Source organism: Moschus berezovskii, chromosome 8 (genome assembly GCF_049115385.1).
Source record: "Moschus berezovskii isolate FMDL1 chromosome 8, NW_MosBer_1.0, whole genome shotgun sequence".
NCBI lineage: Eukaryota > Metazoa > Chordata > Mammalia > Artiodactyla > Moschidae > Moschus > Moschus berezovskii.
This window is the reverse complement of record NC_142467.1, coordinates 109389630-109410683: the sequence shown is the minus strand read 5'-3', so window position 1 is coordinate 109410683 and position 21054 is coordinate 109389630. Positions and strand designations below refer to the sequence as shown.

General features: G+C 46.0%; 1 protein-coding gene across 18 annotated transcripts in view; it reads right to left on the bottom strand.

The window, feature by feature from the left end:
* OBSCN (obscurin, cytoskeletal calmodulin and titin-interacting RhoGEF) overlaps nt 1-21054 on the bottom strand; it is a 234815-nt gene that overhangs the window by 91433 nt on the left and 122328 nt on the right. For all 18 annotated transcript variants that reach the window (XM_088839239.1, XM_088839241.1, XM_088839240.1 and 15 more), the window contains 6 exons: nt 8976-9251; nt 4015-4290; nt 2184-2468; nt 1765-2031; nt 1332-1601; nt 93-359 (listed from right to left, as the gene is read on the bottom strand). In XM_088839239.1, the coding sequence (XP_088695365.1) occupies nt 93-359; nt 1332-1601; nt 1765-2031; nt 2184-2468; nt 4015-4290; nt 8976-9251 (1641 nt within the window). The remainder of the gene's footprint in view (nt 1-92; nt 360-1331; nt 1602-1764; nt 2032-2183; nt 2469-4014; nt 4291-8975; nt 9252-21054) is intronic.

Genomic DNA, 21054 nt, shown 5'->3' with positions numbered 1-21054 from the left:
AGGCCCTGCCCCCAGACCGAGGTCCCCCTCTCCTCCTACCCTCTCTACCCCCTCAATGCTTAACCCCTGGACCGAGCCGCTTAGCTGCTCACTTTCCACAGTCAGCTTGGCCTGTGTCTTGTCATCTGGTGTCTCGCAGCCGTAGAAGCCACGGTCAGCGAAACCCACGCCGTGGAGAACCAGACGGTGACGTGCGCCCTCGGCGTGGATCTCCACTTTCTCGCCCGATGCGAGTGCTACAGCGTTGCGTGTCCACTTGACCTCCGGCCACGGCCGCGTCAGCTCCACCTCCATGGTCACTGAGCTCCGCTCCTCTACGGTCTGTGGCTCCAGCTTCTTTCTGAACAACACTGGAGCCTCTGCAGTTGTGAGAGAAGGAGATCACCAGAGCCACTGTTTACTCTCAGAAAAGCAAGGCAGAGGGACCCAGCCCCAGACCCTGAGCCAGCAGACCTGCCCTCCACCACATTCTGACTCCGAGCTGGGGAAGGCCTTGGCCACACTCAGGCTCAGCTGCACGTGTGCACAGGTATGATTTTATGGGTGGATAAGAGCACTTCAGCTGGAGGAGGGCATGGCCACCCACTCCAGTACTCTTGCCTGGAGAATCCCATGGACAGAGAAGCCGGACAGGCCACCGTCCACGGGGTCACAGAGAGTCGGACACGACTGAGCGACTGAGCACACACACAATCGCACTTCAGGAAGCTGCTTCTTTCCCAGTCCCCTCCCACCTACTGCTCCCCTCTTCTGAACAACCTCCCGACATGCCCTAAGAGCCCGACACTCCCGACTGCGGCTGGGGAGGGGAAGCATAGGGACACAGAGAGCTCTTGAGACAGGCAGACTCCGAGCCCCCAGACCAGCGGCACCCTGTTCAACTAGGCCCTGGGTGCACCACACTAAGGAAGAGAAATGTTTGAGGAGTCCTCCCAGACTCAGGTTGTGCCATGGGCAGAAGTGAATCTACCCATTTTTCTCCCTTCCTCATGAGATGGCTTGCTCCTCCGGGGTAAAATTCTGGCTCTCCCCACACAACCTGGCTTCAGGGAGCAAAGCGCATCCCCACCCCCTGCATATGCTTGCCACCTTGCCACCACCCCCACCTCTGGGCTCAGCAAGGGTCCTTTCCTCTAGGAAGCCCCCTGGATCATGACCTCTGCCCACTCTCCGGCCAGGTGTGCACTGCAAGAGTTTACCATCTCCCCTTCAGAGCAGGTGCCTGGCCCCATGGTCCCACTCTGCAGCTGACAAACCCATGTCCTTTGAAGTCAGCCCAGAGAGCTGGTACAAGAAGCTGTGGCGCCCTCCCTGCCGCCCCACAAGCTCACCTCGGACCCGGAGGGCAGCCGTGGACTTGATGCCCTCAGCCTCTGCAGTGACCTGGCCGGCATCCTCCAGGGCCAGGCTTAAGATGGTCAGGCTGTGGCTGGCACCCTTCTGCGATATGAGAAACTTCTCGCAGGACTGCAGTTGGACACCATCTCGGAACCATGTGACCGCCACGTCGCTGGGGGTCACCACGCACTGGAAAGTGGCCTCGCAGCCCTCCTCCGCAACCACCGTGCTCAGCCCAGACGAGAACTTGACCACGCGGGGTACTGTGGACAGGGGCTCCACTTGAGATACAGACAGGACAGGCGGGGTCTCCCCCTGTTGCAGACTCCGCGGAAGGACACCTCTTCCAGGAAGCCTCCCAAGAATGCTCCGCCAAGCTACCCACCCTCCCCGGCGACTCAGCTCGCGGACCTGGCACACGCATACCAATAACGGTGAGCATGGCGCTGGTGTGGTCGTCGCGGCTCTCACACACGTACTCCCCTGCATCCTCTTCCCGCAGGCCCGACACCGTGAGCGAGCGCAGAGGCCCCGCAGCTGCCATCTGGAAGCGTTTGCCGGACCGGAGTTGCGTGCTTCCGCGGCGCCACACCACCTCGGCCTGCACAGGGCTCAGCTCACAGACCAGCGTCGCCATGCCACCCAGATCACCGCTCACGGGCTCCAGGGGGCGGCAAAACTTGGCAGCCACCTCTAGGGGATGGGAGGGGATGTCAGCCTGGCAGGGTTCAGGCCAGGGACCAGCTCTGAGCCGCCTGGCTGCACACCCGGAGCCCCACCCTGTCTCCACTCCAGGATGCTTGCCAACAAGGGTTCCCAGAGGACCACCCTGTGGAGCCACTCACCTTCCACCTGCACTGGGAAGTCCTGCCCCTCTGCGCCCACGCGGCAGCTGTAGACAGCACTGTCCAGGGTCTGAGCCCCACGCATGGTCAGGGTGTGTGTGTCCCCCAGGCTGGCCATCTCATGCCGCTTGCTGCGGCGAATCTCCACACCATCTTTGAACCACGTCACCGTGGCCACAGAGGGCGTGGCCAGAGTGGCTGTCAGGACGATGTCCTCGTGTTCTCTGACCACCAGCAGTTCCCTGCGTCTGGGTTTCTCTGGGGCCGGGGGCTCAAACTCTGGCTCTGGGCAGGGGGATAACAAAGGAACATTAGACAGGGGACCCTCTCATCCTTGGCCTGAATCCCAACCCCCTCCAGGCCACATGGTGGGAGAAGACTTGAAATGAAACTGCCACTCCAGTACTCTTGCCTAGAAAATCACATGGACAGAGGAGCCTGGTGGGCTGCAGTCCATGGGGTCGCTACTAGTCGGACACGACTGAGCAACTTCACTTTCACTTTTCACTTTCACCCACTGGAGAAGGAAATGGCAACCCACTCCAGTGTTCTTGCGTGGAGAATCCCAGGGATGGCGGAGCCTGGTCAGCTGCCGTCTGTGGGGTCGCACAGAGTCAGACACGACTGAAGCGACTTAGCAGCAGCAGCAGCAGGCTGTCTGCCTCTCCACTGCAGCCTCTCTGCTCAGCAAGCCAGAGAGGAATGCATCAGGGCCACACTCCGCCTGCCAGGCACCATTCAGGCTCCCAGGGGCAGCACAGGGCAGGGAGGAGGAGCCAGCTGGGACCACAGGCCTGGGGGCCACAAGCTCTGTCCACCAAGAGCTTGGAGTCCAGGATCCCTGCCCCACCCCAAGAGGAGATGGGCTGCATGAGCAGTTAAGGCAGGGAAAGTGGGGCACATAATGACCCTGATGCAGCCTGGGGCTGGGCCAGCATTCCAGAAGAGCAGGAGGGAGCGGGCCAGGAAGGGCGGCAGAGGACGACAAGCTCAGTAGAGGAACCCCGCTGTGGGGAGGGGAGAGACCAGGCAAAGACTGAGAGGTGTGAGACAGCCTGAGTGCCTCCAGCAGCCAAGTGAGGGGAAGGCCAGGGCCGAGAAGCGGGGAGAGGGAGGCCCTGGGGGGCCTAAGAGGGTCCCTGTGGGGGCTGATCCAGGGGACCACCTGGAAAGACCATACTGGCTGCAGGATCAGATGCCAGGGCCACAGCTGGGGACAGAGGCAGGGTCACTGAGCTCAGGGCTCCAAAACCCAGTGATGTCACCAGCAGAAGGAGGGACAAGAGCAAGCAGGCAATATACCTGTTTGGCTCAGGCCCAGGACAGAATGGGCATCTGAACAGAGGCCAACACAACAGGCTGACCTAAATACAGCTGGACGGTCAGGGGCCCGAGCTGAGACAGGGGCGCCAGACCCAGAGAAGGCAGGGGCATTCAAGCGCAGAAGTGCTCCGGAGCAGGGCTCCACAGCTGCCCAGGAAGACTTAATACAGGGATAGTGCCCCCTGCCAACCACAGACAGAGAACAGCCATTTCAGCAGCCTGTAGATGGCTGAGAGTCTCTGTGGCAGGTTTCATGCTGGGAAAGGTATGGATGTGGTGGAGAGAAGTGGGAATCTGGGGAAGCAGAGGTCAAAAGTGTCCTGGACTTGGGGCTCTGGCAGGCGTCCTGCCACTCAAGGGCCCTGGAGCTGACTGCATCCATGCAGAACCCAGCAGAAAACCCCAGGTCCCAGCATCCCTGCACTCACGTCCCCCACCCTGCTGGAGACGGGCTCATTTTCCCCAGTTTGTCACGTGCTCACGTCCTCCACCCAGCCCTGGCACCCACCTGTGACGTCCAGGTGGAAGGAGACCTTCTGGCCCCCGGCCTCGCAGCTGTACTCCCCGGCGTCCGCCTTGCCCACCTGCTGCACCACCAGCTGCCGGGTGCAGCCCGTGGCTTCCACACGCACTTTTGAGCTCGAGCTCAGCTTCTTCCCGTCCTTGTACCACGTCACCTCTGTCTGGGCCTGGGCCACCTCGCAGCTCAGTGTGGTGCTGGCTCCTGCCTTGGCCTGTACCTCCCTGTGCGCTGACTGCTCCTTGGCGAACACCACCATAGACTCTGCAGACAAGGAAGGATGTACCGGGTCAGAACCACCATCTGAGTCAGGAAGCAGCCGTATGGAAAGGGGCCCTGCTCTAGGCTCTGCGTTGTGCCACAAGTGCCCACAATTGATCGATACGTTCCGGGCGTGCTGCTCCACGTGGGGGCTCTGGGAAAGATTTCTTCCCTGCACAGATTCCTCTAGGAAAGGAGCTGTGGGATCAGGATGTAACGCCCTTCAACCTTCCTAGATGATGCAGTCTCTCTCACACGACTGCACAGAGAACACTCCCACCCACAGTGCATGAGAGTTCCTGAGGCTCCGTCCTCTCGGCGTCGTCAACTGGTGGCAAGCCGGTAGGGAGCGTGCTTGTACCTCCTGAGCTTCCCTTTGCACAGTCCTAACGACTTACAAAGTGCAGCGCCATTTCTGGTCTCTTTGGCTTCTGGAGTTTGCCCTTCTGCAGTATCCTGCCAGACATCTACCCAGCTATCAGAAGCATTGTCTGTCTTTTCCTTTTTCATTTTCAGGAGCTCGTCACATATTTTATATTAGAACTTTGATAGTTATGGGTGTGGAAATATGTTCTCCATCTTTGTCACTTGCTGCTTTACCTTTTATGTGTCTTCTGTTGACATAAAGTTCTGAGTTTTAACACAGGCAAGTATGTCAGTTGTCCTTTGTGGAACCGTCTTACACTGTTGGGTGCGAATGCAAACTAGTACAGCCACTATGGAGAACAGTGTGAAGATTCCTTAAAAAACTGGGAGTAGAACTGCCATATGACCCAGCAGTCCCACTGCTGGGCATACACACTGAGGAAACCAGAATTGAAAGAGACCCGTGTACCCCAATGTTCACTGAAGCACTGTTTGCAATAGCCAGGACACCTGATGCAAAGAACTGACTCACTGGAAAAGACTCTGGTGCTGGGAAACATTGAAGGAGGGAGGAGAAGGGGACGACAGAGGATGAGATGGTTGGATGGCATCACCGACTAGATGGACATGAGTTTGAGCAGGCTCCGGGAGTTGGTGGTGGACAGGGAAGCCTGGCGTGCTGCAGTCCATGGGGTCACAAAGAGTCGGACACGACTGAGAGACTGAACTGAAGTAAGGACATGGAAGCAGCCTAGCTCTCCACTGGCAGATGAATGGATAAGGAAGCTGTGGTGCAGATACACAGTGGAACATTGCTCAGCGACAAAAAGGGACGCACTGGAGTCCGTTCCAATGAGGTGGATGAAACCGGAGCCTGTTATACAGAGTGGAAATAAGTCAGAAAGAGAAACACCAATACAGTGTACTGATGCATGTATGTGGAACTCAGAAAGATGGTAACAGCGATCCTACATGCAGGGCAGCAAAAGACACGCAGATGTAAAGAAAAGACTTTTGGACTCAGTGGGAGAAGGTGAGGGTGGGGTGATTTGAGAGAACAGCATTGAAACATGTATAATACCATATGTGAAATAGATGACCAGGGCAAGTTCAATGCATGAAGCGGGGCACTCAAAGCCGGTGCTCTGGGACAACCCAGAGAGATGCGGTGGGGAGGGAGGTGGGAGTGGGGTTCAGGATGGGGGACACATGTGCACCCGTGGCTGATTCATGTTGATGCATGGCAAAACCACCACAATACTGTAAAGTAAGTTCAGTTCAGTTCAGTTCAGTCGCTCAGTCGTGTCCGACTCTCTGTGACCCCATGAATCACAGCACGCCAGGCCTCCCTGTCCATCACCAACTCCCGGAGTACACTCAAACTCATGTCCACAGAGTCGGTGATGCCATCTAGCCATCTCATTCTCTGTCGTCCCCTTCTCCTCCCGCCCCCAACCTTTCCCAGCATCAGAGTCTTTTCCAGTGAGTCAACTCGTCGCATGAGGTGGCCAAAGTATTGCAGTTTCAGCTTTAGCATCAGTCCCTCCAATGAACATCCAGGATTGATCTCCTTTAGAATGGACTGGTTGGATCTCCTTGCAGTATAAGGGACTCTCAAGAGTCTTCTCCAACATCCTCCAATTAAAATTAATTAATTTTAAAAATGTATCCTTTGTGATTAATACATTTATATACTGTTTAAATCTTTTATTACCATCAGGTCATTAAATAATCTGTATTAGCTGCTAAGAGCTTGTTTTAACTTTTATATTGGAGTCTCTAACCCACCTGGACATGGAACAACAGACTGGTTCCAAATAGGAAAAGGAGTACATCAAAGTTGTATATTGTCACCCTGCTTATTTAACTTATATGCAGAGTACATCATGAGGAACGCTGGGCTGGAAGAAGCACAAGCTGGAATCAAGATTGCTGGGAGAAATATCAATAACCTCAGATATGCAGATGACACCACCCTTATGGTAGAAATGGAAGAGGAACTAAAAAGCCTCTTGATGAAAGTGAAAGAGGAGAGTGAAAAAGTTGGCTTGAACCTTAACATTCAGAAAACAAAAATCATGACATCTGGTCCCATCACTTCATGGGAAATAGATGGGGAAACAGTGTCAGACTTTATTTTTTTGGGCTCCAAAATCACTGCAGATGCTGATTGCAGCCATGAAATTAAAAGATGCTTAAGAGGCTTACTCCTTGGAAGGAAAGTTATGACCAACCTAGATAGTATATTAAAAAGCAGAGACATTACTTTGCCAACAAAGGTCCGTCTAGTCAAGGCTATGGTTTTTCCCGTGGTCATGTATGGATGTGAGAGTTGGACTGTGAAGAAAGCTGATCGCCGAAGAATCGATGCTTTTGAACTGTGGTGCTGGAGAAGACTCTTGAGAGTCCCTTGGACTGAAAGGAGATCCAACCAGTCCATTCTAAAGGAGATCGATCCTGGGTGTTCATTGGAAGGACTGATGCTAAAGCCAAGGACTGATGCTAAAGCTGAAACTCCAATACTTCGGCCACCTCATGAGAAGAGTTGACTCACTGGAAAAGACTCTGAGGCTGGGAAGGATTGGGGGTGGGAGGAGAAGGGGACGACAGAGAATGAGATGGCTGGATGGCATCTCTGACTCTGTGGACATGAGTTTGAGTGAACTCCGGGAGTTGGTGATGGACAGGGAGGCCTGGTGTGCTGTGCTTCATGGGGTCGCAAAGAGTTGGTTATGACTGAGCGACTGAACTGAACTGAACTGAACCCACCTGGAGGTGGCGTCCGTGTGTGCTGTGAGGGAGATGTCAACTTTTATTATTGAAGAATATATATATATGGTTATATGGTATTTGCACAGTTTATGAAAAAATTACTCTTTCTCCACACCACACACTAGCAGTACATAGAAAACAGAAAAGGGATGGGAGAGTTTGGTTAAATGCAGGGCTGTTTCAGAGCTCACTATTCTATTTCTTTGTATTTATCCCTGCACTGAAATCCGGCTGTTCACTGCTGTAATTTTATAATGTTTGATATCTTGCAGATCAAATGCTCTCATTTTATGAGTGCTTGCATTCCGCTTGACCCTTGGAATCAACTTGTCAATTTTGACACACCTACAGAAGAAGTTCTCTTTGGATTTTGATTGGTGGTACATGTTTGATTGGTGGTACTGTAGCCGGCCAGGCTCCTTTGTCCATGGAATTCTCCAGGCAAGAACGCCTGGACTGGGTCGCCATTCCCTTCTCCAGGATTCTGAGTAGGAATGGACATTTTGTGCCTCCCATGCGTAGCTCACCGTTCACTCAGACCTTCATTGTCTCCCTAGAATGTTTAATAATATCCTCTCTTGGAAGCCTTAAACAAATTTTATTAGACATGGAGTTAGAAGCATGATACTTTTGATGTTATTATAATTGTCTTAAAATATAATTTTCTGACTCTCAGTTGCTAGTACATCAACATAGAAGCATTTTCTGTGTATTCTGTATGTGGCGATTATTCTTAACTTTTTTACTAACTTTAAAAATTCTTTCTACTTTCTGCATTAATAATGTTATCATCTAGGAACTCCACTTTTTTGCTTTATCTAAATTTTACTTTATGTTTTTCCTGACAGTCTCTACAATATTGGACATAAGTTGTGATAGTGGAGCCACTTGAATGCTCCAATGAAAAGAAAAGCTGTCAGGGTTTCTCTGTAAGTGTGACAATTTTCTTTAGTACTCTGGATCAAATTAAGGAACTATCCATTTATTACTAGTTCAGTAGCAGAACAGCAACCTAGATTCTGCAACATTTAGGTGCACAGATAACTTCTACCACCATGCACAAGAAAGAAATAGTGTCCCATCACAACCAAAATAAATTTAGACTTGAGGTAATGCCAAGTATGATTATGTGGCTGAAATCCTCTTATCAGGTTTAAAAAACTACAAACATCTCTGATTAGGGAGAATCCTCATACAATTCTGGGTGAGGGAATTTGTATATTGCTAAAATATCATAAAAGTACATTCACACATCCCAAAGTGAGAGATATCTGGTCTACTTGAGACCCCAAGGGCCAGATGGAGCCAGGGTCCTGGACACCAAAGATCACCTGGAACATTACAACACGGAAACACCACTTGGGGTGCACAAGAGGGGCCCCCCTCCTCCCACACACACCACTCCCACCCAGCGTCCCTGGGATCAGCCATGAGCATGAGAATGGGAGGGAGGAAGATGGGAGATATGAAGAGCTAAATACAATGAAAAGATCCCGTCACGGCTGCAAGTCAGTCACATCATCTCCAAAAGATCCTCTCAAATAACTGACCTGTGACGTCTAGGTGGAAGGAGACCTTCTGGCCCCCGGCCTCGCAGCTGTACTCCCCGGCATCCGCCTTGCCCGCCTGCTGCACCACCAGCCGCCGGGTGCAGCCCTTGGCTTCCACATGCACTTTCGAGCTCGAGCTCAGCTTCTTCCCATCCTTGTACCACGTCACCTCCGTTTGGGCCTGGGCCACCTCGCAGCTCAGCGTGGTGTTGGCTCCCGCCATGGCCTGCACGTCACTGCGCGCTGCCTGCTCCTTGGCGAACACCACCGAGGGCTCTGGGGACAGAGGGGGATACACAGGGTCAGAGATGTTATCTAAGTCAAGATGAAGCACTGGGGAAGAAGAACTAAATGGTGAAACAAGACAGCTGGAAATTTCTCTAGATCCTGGCTAGCTATGTGGCCTGGAAAACCCTAGCTCCTTCTCAACAAGTAACCACAGTTGACCTATTTATTCTCCCACTGATCCATGCGTGCTGTTCCAGGTGAAGACGCTGCAAGAGACTTCAGTGTACACGCTACTCTGGGAGAACGTCAGGGTCCGGAGGCACTGGTTCCTCAACCTCTCTAGGTGAGAGAGAGGTTGGCACCCAAAGGCCAGTGCAGAATCACAGCCAGTTATCTGACATTAACACTCTCCACAGGCCAGCTCCGGGAGGGGTGTACTCCCACCTGCAGTGCAATAGCGATCCTGAGCCTCTGCCCTCTGGCCTACGCTCAGCGTGTCAACTGTGGCCAGTCGGGTGGGAGGGAAGCTGTATCCCCTCGGCAACCTCTTGCATGGCACTCATGACTCAGAAAGTGGAGCGACGTTTTCAGTCTTTTGGCCACTACTGTTTGCTCTCCTGTGGTGTCACCCTCCAAGTGTTTGAGCTGATTTTCAATAGCATTTTCTGTCTCCCCCTTATTCATTCTCCAGATCTCATTTTGTGCTTAAGCGCTAGAGATTTGACAAATGATGCAGTTTGCGAATACTGTACCCATCTGCATAACTTGCCTCTTCACTCAAGTTTCTGTTTTAAATTCTATTTATTTGGTTTCACCACACAGCTAGTAGGATCTTAGTTCCCCAACAATGAATCAAACCTGTGCCCCTTGCAGTGGAAGCACAGATTCTTAACCACTGGAACGCCAGGGAAGCCTCCAAATTTAGTTTTAATGTAGTCAAATACAGGATATTGTTCCATTGTTCTGTTTAACACTTCCTTTACCCTGAAGCCATTAGATAATCTATGTCATCATCTGAGGCTTTATGGTCTTCCTTTCATACCCTGATCTCTAACCTACCCGGAGTTCCTTCTTTTTAAGTGCTGTTCCAGTTACCTATGCAATTTTTTATGATTAAATGCTGAAAACATCATATTAAAAAGACCATCCTTTCTCCATTGCCTATACAAGCTCACCGGTTTAAAAACAAAACCGGTGGGGATGGGGGCAGAGGTGGAAGTTCATTTATTCACAGGTCTGACTATGAGTTCATTATTCTGTTCCTTTGGTCTGGTAACTATCCCTGTATTGTAACCCCAGTGCCTTTATTACTGTTCAGTTCAGTTCAGTCGCTCAGTCGTGTCCGACTCTTTGCAACCCCATGAATCACAGCACGCCAGGCCTCCCTGTCCATCACCAACTCCCGGAGTTCACTCAAACTCATGTCCATCGAGTCGGTGATACCATCTAGCCATCTCATTCTCTGTCGTCCCCTTCTCCTCCCGCCCCCAATCCTTCCCAGCATCAGAGTCTTTTCCAGTGAATCAACTCCTCGCATGAGGTGGCCAAAATATTGGAGTAGCTTTATGATAATTCTCTTTTTCAAGAGTATGTTGACTCTACTTGTCCTTCAGAATCTGCTGCTCAGTTTTCAACTATCCAAAGAAAAACATTTGCTGGATTTTGATTGGATGCGAATATATCCGAGTCTTCCATAGATTTCCATCTATTTCTTTACTCTCTCTCTCAAAAATGTTTAACCATTTTCCTCCACTAATGTCTTAAACATCTTTATTTTACTTGGAATTGGAAAGATCATACTTTTCCCAATGCTGTAAATCTTTTAAAACTCCATTTTCCAACTATGCTGCTACTATATAGAAATATATGTTTTCCACATATTGACTTTTTACATGGCCATTTTCTCAACTCTTATACTAAGTCTAATTAATCTTCTAGATTTTCTGTATTGATATCCATGTAACCTGTGATTCCTTCTTATACTTCACACTTCGTATTGATCTGCTTTGTTTCTGAAGCTACATAAGCCTTGCAATATGGGAGTACAACCTTTATCACAGTGTATTATCTTCTTGATATATTGTTGAATTCAGTTTGCGAATATTTTGTCTAGGGTTTTCCTTTGATAGCTATAATAAACTGACCTGTAATTTTAATTCTTGGTATATTCCTTGTCAGATTTTGGTGTCCATGTTATGTTACCTACAGAAAGCCATTTGCAGAGTGTATCTCCTTCGATTCTCCAGAAGAATCTCCATGAACATGGATTAATTTATTTCTAAAATATTTAATATAATTTACCAGGAAAGCCACTCGGCTTAGATCTTTCTGAGAAAAATGATTTACTGTGGTTCAACTTACTTAAAAGGTTTAGAACTGTTAGAGTTGTCTAATTCTTCTGTGTTACTTTTGATAATAGTTTTCTAGGAACTGGCCAAATTGTCAAAATTTTTCAAATTGACTACCATAAAATAATGTGTCATATTCTCTTAAAATATTAATAACATTTGACAAAGTACAGAGTGAGTTTTCTGGTATCTATACATACCCACAAACTATTATATACAAGGACAATACCACACTGTTAGGTATTGGCAACCAGAGGTCAGTGTAGGATCACAGCCATAGTTATTTGATATTGACACCCTCTTTTTTAAAACTATTTATTTATGCTTTTAATAGTGTAATGAACAATGAATCCACTACCCACTCAAGAACTAAATCCCCAAGCAGTTATCTACCTGTAACAAACCCCTAATGAAAGGAAAAGAAATTTAGATCTCAGCCAGCCAGGGAGGCACACACACTAACCACGAGGGAAATTCTATAGAGGAAACACTGTGTTATGCGGCCATGGCTGCTGCTACTATAAAGACTCATCTTTAACAAAGTGCAGTGGTGTGGTATTAGCTACTTACTCGTTTCCATTTCTAAGCTTACAAATCAAACTCCAAGGACACTGACACACATGTTCTAACTGGAGACAAAGGAAAACAATATGTTGTTTGAAAAGAGCATTCTAAACCTCAGGCCACAGGTGCATGCCTACCAACCGTCAGCTCCTCTCTTACTGCTCACAGGCGCTGAGACAAAACCTGCATCTAGAATTTGGTACATGGAGTGAAAAGAGCCTCCCAGAACACCAAAACTATTACAAACCAAATTTCAGTTTTCAGATAATTCCAAGCATGATTATGTGGCAAAAAAAAAAAGTCCCCTTAATTTTGGTTTGGTGAAATTCAAACAGGTCTCACTAGTAAGAACTCTCATGTGATGTTAGGTGAGGGATGTGGGAACAGCCAAAACATTCAACAGGAGGATATGCACATATTCCCAGGTAAGAGACATCTCATCTACTTCAAACCTCAAGTACCAGGTGGATTCAAGAGTCCTCAATACGGGGAAGATTCTACACAGCTGTTGGGACATGTGAATAAGTGCTCCATCAAACACTACTTGAAGTTTACAAGAATGGCCAAACTCCCTTCCATATACATGCCCCTCCAATTTAAATTCCCTTGGTTCAGCCATGGGCATAAGAATAGCAAGTGGAAGGACGGGAGACTTGAAGAGAAGAAGTCCAGTGTAAAGAGCACTAGGGTCCAGTGAGTCTATCAGTCAATCCTGTCATCTCCTCCAAATGCTCTCGGTTAGAAGCCCCTGTGATGTCCACACCCAAGGAGACCTTCCGGCCTCCAGCCTCACAACTGTACCCCCCAATGTCTGCTTTCCCTGCCTGCTGCACCACCAGCTGCTGAGCATGGCCCTGCGTCTCTTCATGCACTTTTGAGCTGGCTCTCAGCTTCTTCTCATCCTTGAACCATGTCACCTCTTTCTGGGTCTGGGATACCTTGCAGCTCAGCATGGCTGTCCCCCCAATCACAGTATGCCCTTCACTCAACACTGGCTGTTCCCTGGCAAATGATGTACAGCCATGGACTCTGGGGACAAGGAGGGAAGTGCAAAGTCAAAGACATGATCATCTAAGGCAGGAAGGCAACAGTAGAGGGAAAAGGGACGACACAGGGAGGTGGGAGGACTAGAAACTTCTCTAAGCTCTGCACGAGATATGTGCCCAAGAGGCCCCATACCTTATCAGCAGTGGTGGCACAATTTATCTATACATTTGGCCACAGTTTCAAGTGGGCAGTTCTAAGCAAGAACATTGTAAAAGACTTCTCTGTATATAGGCTCTGCGGGGGGTGGGGAGGGGGGTGAGGAGGTCATGATCCATGCAACCTTCCTAGATGAAGCCAGAGTCTCCTTCCTAGATAAAGCCTCAGCCTTCCTAGATGAAGCCAGTCTCTCCCACTCAACCGTGGAGAGCGTTCCTACACACAGTGCATGAAAGTTACCGAGGCTCCACCCTCTCGCCTAGTCTCAGCGTGTCAACTGTTGCCCATCTGGTGGACATGAGGTGGCACTTCCTGTGGCCGTCTCCTGTATGGTTCTGGTGGCCCACAAAGTGGAGCAGCTTTATTCGCTTTTTTGTCAGTATGGGCACTTTTTGGTCATTTGCTCTTTTGTGGTGTCACAGTTAAAGAACTTGCCTGATTTCAACAGCATGTCTGCCTTTTTCTTACTCATTTTTAGGACTTCTATTTGCTTTTCCCTCCCATATCCGTGTTGCTCGCGTGCCACTCTTTTATGGTGCCTTCTGATGAATCGAGATGGCTGGATGGCATCACTGACTCAGTGGACATGAGTTTGAGCATGCTCCGGGAGATGGTGAAGGACAGGGAGGCCTGGCGTGCTGCAGTCCGTGGGGTCGCAGCGAGTTGGACACGACGGAGCGACTGAACTGAACTGAATGGATCTAATGAAAGCTTTCTTTTTTTATTATTATTACTGTAAAGCTTTTAGTCTTAATTCAGTCAAATGTGTCATTCTTGCTCCATGTCAGGAATCTCCCCTTACCCAAAAGCCACAAGGCAATCTAAATCATCATCTACGAGTTTTTATGGTTTTCTCTCTTACCCTGAGGTCTCTAACCAACCTGGAGTTGGCTCTGTGTGGTTTGTGCTATCAGATGAACTTTTTTTCCTTACATGGTCAAATGGAAAAACAAATTCTTACAAAAAACCCATCATTTTCCACTCCTTGCACAGCCACCACACTAAAAATAAAGTGGGGGTGGAACAAAGGTCATCTGTCGCCAGGTCTTTTGCTAAACTCTGTCTTCTGTTCCTTTGGTCTTGATAACTGCTCCTTCGCTGGCCCATCTTTCTACATTACTGCAACTTTATAATAGTCTTTAATATTGATAGAGCAAATGCTCACACTGAATTTGACTGTCAATTCTCAATACTCTCCACCCTCCCAAAGAACACCTGCTTGGATATGAACTGTTACTGAACATCCTAGATTCTTTCATGGATTTCTATCCATTTATTTAGGACCTTCTTTATCATCTCTCAAAAATGTTATTTTCCCCCCACTAGAGCTATTAAGCACCTTGTATTATATTTGGAATTAGAAATATGATATCTTTGATACTATTATTAATGTTTTAAATTCTATTTTAAAATAACTGTTTGCAATTAGTATATAAATATAGTAGTGTTTTCTGTATGTTGATATTTGTGTGCATTTATATTTCCAAATGTTCTAAGTCAAATCATTTATCCTTGAAATTTCGGCATTGATAATCATGTCATCTTTGAATTCTACCATGTTTTTCCAACTTTTATGCATTTCATTTACCTCCCTTCTATTTTGTGCAGTATTGGGACAAAAGTGGTGACAGTTGGCCTCCTTCTCTTGTTCACTAACTCATATTAAAACCTTCAAAGTTTTACTTTAATTGTGACGTTGGCTGGTGTTTTCTAGAGTGCCATTTATCAAGGTAAGGGAAAGATTGTTTATTAATAGAATTTTATGGCATAAATTGATGACAAAATTACAGTGTTAAAATTCATCAAACTTTTATTCTGCATTTACTGAGAAAAATCACATCATTTCTCACTTCCAATCAGTTAATGTCATGCATTATACTGATTTTCTAATGGTCAGAACATTAAATCAGTGTTGCATGCCTGGACCATGTCTTTCATCATAATCCATTCTCACCTTCATACACTGTTCAGTGACTTTGCCAATGTTTTGTTGAAGATACTGGCCTCAACATCCGCAAGATTTGCTGTTACTGCTCAGTCACTCAGCCGTGCCCAAGTTTGTGTGACCCGTGGGCTGCAGCACACCAGACTTCCCTGTCCTTCACTATCTCGCTGAGTTTGCACAAACTCATGTTCACTGAGTCAGTGATGCCATCCAACCATCTCATCCTCTGTTGTCCCCTTTTCCTCCACAAGATATTGGCCAATAATTTTAATTCTCCTTACATTCCTTGTCACATTTTGGTATCTGTTATCCCATAGTTACATGAATCAAACTAGAGGGTATATCTCTTTGTTTTATTCTCTAGAATCTCCATGAACATGGAATAATTACTTAAAAGAAATTTGGCATAATTTATCAATAGAACAGGGCTTCCCTGGTGACTCAGATGGTAAAGAATCTGCCTGCAATGCAGGAGACCTGGGTTCAATCCCTGGGTTAGAACTATCCCCTGGAGAAGGGAATGGCTACCCACTCCTGTATTTTTGCCAGGAGAATTCCATGGACAGAGGAGCCAGGCAGGCTACAGTCCAGGGGGTCACAAAAAGCTGGAAACTACTGAATGACTAACATTTTCACTTCATCAACAAACCAATGGGCTTAGATCTTTCTTTATGAAAAAAATTTTTTTAGTTACTGGTCCCATTTATTCAAGTTTTAGGGGAAGTGGAGCCCAGATGATGGAGAGAGAAGATGCAGAGTCCATGTTTCCCCACCAATAGGATATTTACCAGATGCTGGTGGAGGATCTTGGACACCCAGGAAGACCAGAGGAACCCCCGAGCAACTGGGTAGGATCCGGGGGGTAGCGAAGGGGGAGGAGAAGTGGAGGCTGGACGTGGCAGGTACACCCAAGGGGTGGCTGGGTAAAGAGAATGGTTAATACACCTGAAGAGACACATTTACCTTCCAGGGATCAGCAGGGACTAGGAGGGACCCTAGGGGCTGGAGGATCAGGGAAATACATCTAGCATTCTCCATCCCTGGTTGCTCAGCTCCAGGGAGCTTGCTGAGGCCCTGGGCCTCTAAACCTTGAGGCCAGAGGCACTCCAGAGGGCTCTTACAGGCCAGGCAGAGCCTGGGCGCCACCCCTGACACCCACCTAGGGCCTTTCCTGGCCTGGATACTAAGCCTAAACCCCACCCTGCCTAAGGGCTGCTCTGCCTAAGCCTTGCCCCCCACAGCCAAGGCTTTTTCTGGTCCTTTTTGGTATGGTTTTGTTTGGTTTTGGTTTTCTCCTTTGCTACTGGAGTTCTGTTTTACCTTCTGGTGTTTGTTTCATATATATTCTTATTTTTTTTTTAATATATCTGCTGGTTTTCTAAATTGTAACTTTTATTCTTTGTTTTTGTTCTGCTCTTCTTTTCTTTTTTTACACTGTCCTGTGGCTTGTGGGATCTCAGTTCACGGGCCAGAGACTGGAAAGAGCTCTAGTGGTGGGAGTACTGAGTCTGAACCACTGAGCTAACAGAGAACCTCGGACCCCAGGGAATACTAATCAGAGTAAGGTCTCCCAGAGGTCCGCATCTCAACACCAAGACCCAGCTTGACCCAACTGCCTGCAAACTCCACTGCCGGAAACCTCAGGCCAAACAAACAGTAGACAGGAACACATTCCTACTCATCAAAAAAACAAAAAAATATGTTACAGACAAAGGAGCAAGGTAAAAACCTACAAGATCAAATAAATGAGGAGAAAATAGGCAACTATCTGAAAAATAATTCAGAGTAGTGATAGTAAAGATGATCCAAAATCTCAGAAATAGAATGAAGAAAATGCATTAAACAAATACCGAGAAGAACAAAAGAATGAACAAACAGTCCTGAAAAATGCAGTGACTGAAGTTAAAAATATGCTAGAAGGAACCAATAGCAGAATAACTGAGGCAGAAGGATGAATAAGTGAACTGGAAGACAGGATGATGGAAATAACTTCCAAGGAGCAGAATAAAGAAAAAAATGAAGAGAACTGAGATAGTCTCAGAGCTCTCTGGGACAATACTATATTAAATGCACCAACATTTGAATTATAGGGGTTCCAGAAAAAGAGGAAAAAAAAAGGGTCTGAGAAAATATTTGAAGAGATTATAGTTGAGAATTTCCCTAACATGGGAGGGGAAAGACTCACCAGAATGCAGGAAGTATAGGATAAGCTCAAGGAGAAACATCCCAAGACACATAATAATCAAACTAATAAAAATTAAATACAAAGAAAAACTATTAAAAGCAGCAGTGGAAAAGCAAAAAATAGCATACAACGGAGTCCCCATATGGCTATCAGCTGATTTTTCAGCAGAAACTCGGCCGGCCAGAAGGGAGTGACAGGATATATGTAAAGTGAGGAAAGGGAAAAAGCCTACAACCAACACTATACAGCAAAGATCTTATTCAGATTTGACCGAGAAGTCAAAAGCTTTACAGACAAGCAAAAGCAAAGAGAACTCAACACCAATTAAGAAAACAGTAGGGAAAACGGTCATAGGAAATATAAATCACACATAAATGTAAATGGATTAAATGCCCCAACCAAAAGACACAGACACTGGATGGATACAAAAACAAGAGCCATGGATATGCTGCCTACAAGAGACCCATTTCAGAGCGAAGGACACAGGCAGACAGAAAGTGAGAGATGGAGAGAGATGTGCCACGCAAATGGGGATCAAAGGAAAGCTGGAGTAGCAGTACTCATATCAGACAAATAGACTTTAAAATAAAAACTGCGAGAGGTAAGGAAGGACACTACATCACAATCAAAGATCCGACCCAAGAAGAAGATAAAGCAATTACAAATAGTTATGCACAGAAGTAGGAGCACCTCAATACATAAGGCAAACACTAACAACCATAAAAGGGGAAATCAACCATAACACAATTAGTATTGGGCGACTTTAGCTCCCCACTTATACCAGTGGAAACATCATCCAAACAGAAAATAACTAGGCAAACACAAGCTTTCAATGACACAACAGACCAAAAAGAGTTAACTGATATTTATAGGACACTCCACCTGAAAGCAGGAGAACAGACTTTTTTCTCAAGTGCACAGGGAACATTCTCCAGGATAAACCACATCTTGGATCATATATTGAGCCTTGGAAAATTTGAGAAAATTGAAATCCTATCAGCAATTTTTCCTACCACAATGCTATGAGATTAGAAATCAATTACAGGGGAAAAATGCAAAAAAAAAAACAAACCACAAAGACATGGAAGCTAAACAGTACACTGCTAAATAACCAAGAGATAACTGAAGAAATTAAAGAGGAAATTTAAAAATACATAGAAACAAACGATGTTGAAAAGATGACAACACAAAACCTATCGGACACAGTGAAAGCAGTTCCGAAAGGGAAGTGCACAGCAGTGCAATCTCACCTCAAGAAACAAGAAAAAGTCTCGAATTAACAATCTAACCTACGAGGGAAAGAGGAGAAAGAAAACCCAAAGTCAACAGAAGGAACGAAATCATAAAGATCAGACCAGAAATAAATGAAATAGGAAACAAGAAAACAATAGCAAAGATCAATAAAAGTAAAAGTTGGTTCCTTGAGAAGGTAAACCAAACTGATAAACCTTCAACCAGACTCCCCAAGAAAAAAAGAGCGAGGACTCAGTAAAATTAGAAAAGAAAAAGAAGAAATCACAACTGACACCACAGATAAACAAAGGACCATAGAGACTGCTATAAACGACTGTAACCCAATAAAAAACGACAACCTGGAAAAACGGGTAAATTCTTGGAAAGATACACGCTTTCAAGGCTGAACCAGGAAGAATTAGAAAATATAAACAGGCCAATCACAGGTAGTGAAATTGAAAATGTAATTAAAAATATTCCAACAAACAAAAGTGGAGGACCAGACAGCTTCACAGGCAATTTGAGCCAACTTTTAGAGAAGAGATAACATCTGTCCTTCTCAAACTCTTCCCAAAAAATCTCAGAATTATGAACACTTATAAATTCATTCTATAAGGCCACTATCACCCTGATACCAAAACCAGAAAAGATACCACACAAAAAAGGAAATTACAGACCAGTATCACTGATGAACAAAGACACAATTATCCTCAACAAACTACAGAAGTCAACAACACATTAAAGGATCATACATCATGATCAGGCGGTTATCCCAGGGATGCAAGGGTTCTTCAATATATGCAAATTAATGTGATAACCATATCAACAAATTAAAGAATAAAAACCATATGATCATCTCAATAGAGGCTGAAAAAGCTTCTGACAAAATGCAATAACCATTTATGATAAAAATTCTACAGAAAATTGGCATAGAGGGATCCTACCTCAACATAATAAAGGCCATATACAACCAACCCACAGCAAACCACCATTCTCAATGGTGAAAAACTGAAAGCACCTCCCTTAAGATTAGGAACAAGACAAGGATGTCCACTCTCACCACTCTTACTCAACATAGTTTTGGAAGTCCTCACTATGGCAATCACAGAAGTAAAAGAAATAAAAGAAATCCAAATTGGAAACGAAGTAAAAGTGTCAGTGTATGCAGACGACAGGTTATCACACATAGAAAATTCTAAAGACGCCACTAGAAAAACGACTGGGCCTGATCAATGAGTTTAGTAAGGTTGCAGGATACAAGATTAATATGCAGAAAACTCTTGCATTCCTTTATACTAACAGTGAAAGAACAGAAAGAGAAACTAAGAAAACAATCCTGTTTACCATCAAGACAAAAGAATAAAATATCCAGGAATAAACCTACCTAAGGAAGCAAAAGATCTGTCCTCACAAAACTATAAAACACTGATGAAAGAAATCCAAGAGGACGCAAACAGATGAAGAAACAGACCATGTTCTTGGATTGGAAGAATCAATTTATAGTGAAAATGACGACACGATGCAAAGCAGTCTACAACTTCAGTGCAATTCCCATCAAATTACTGATGGGATTCTTTACAGAATTAGAACAAAAGATTGTACAATTTGTATGGAAACACAAAAGACCCCGAAGAGACAAAGTAATCTTGAGACAGAAAAATGGAGCTGGCTCTCTGACTTCAAACTATCATATAAAGAAAGCTACAGTCACCAAGACAGCATGGTACTAACACAAAAACAGAAATATAGACCAACAGGACAAGATATAAATCCCAGAGATAAGATATTGGCACCTTGTCTTTGACAAAGGAGGCAAGAATATACCCTGGCGATATTGAGAATATGGAGAAAAGATAGCTTCTTCAATAAGTGGTTCTGGGAAAACTGGACAGCTACGTGTAAAAGAATGAAATCAGAACACTCCCTAGCACCATGCACAAAAATAAACTCAAAATGAATTAAAGACCTAAATGTAAGACTGGACACTATACAATTCTTAGAGGAAAACACAGGAAAAACACTCTTTGACATAAGCCACAGCAAGATCTTTTTTGACACACCTCCTAGAGCAATGAAAATAAAAAGAAAAATAATCGAATATTATATAACTATTTGTACAGCAAAGGAAATCATAAATAAGACAAAAAGACAACCCTCAGAATGGGAGAAAATATTTGCAAACAAAGCAACAGACAAAGGATTCATCTCCAAAATATACAGGCAACTCATGGAGCTCAATATCAAAAAACAAACGACCCAATCAAAAAATGGGCAGAAGACCTAAACAGATATCTCTTCAAAGAAGACATACAGATGGCCAAGAGGCATATGAAAAGATGCTCAACATCACTATTAGAAAAATGCAAATTAAAA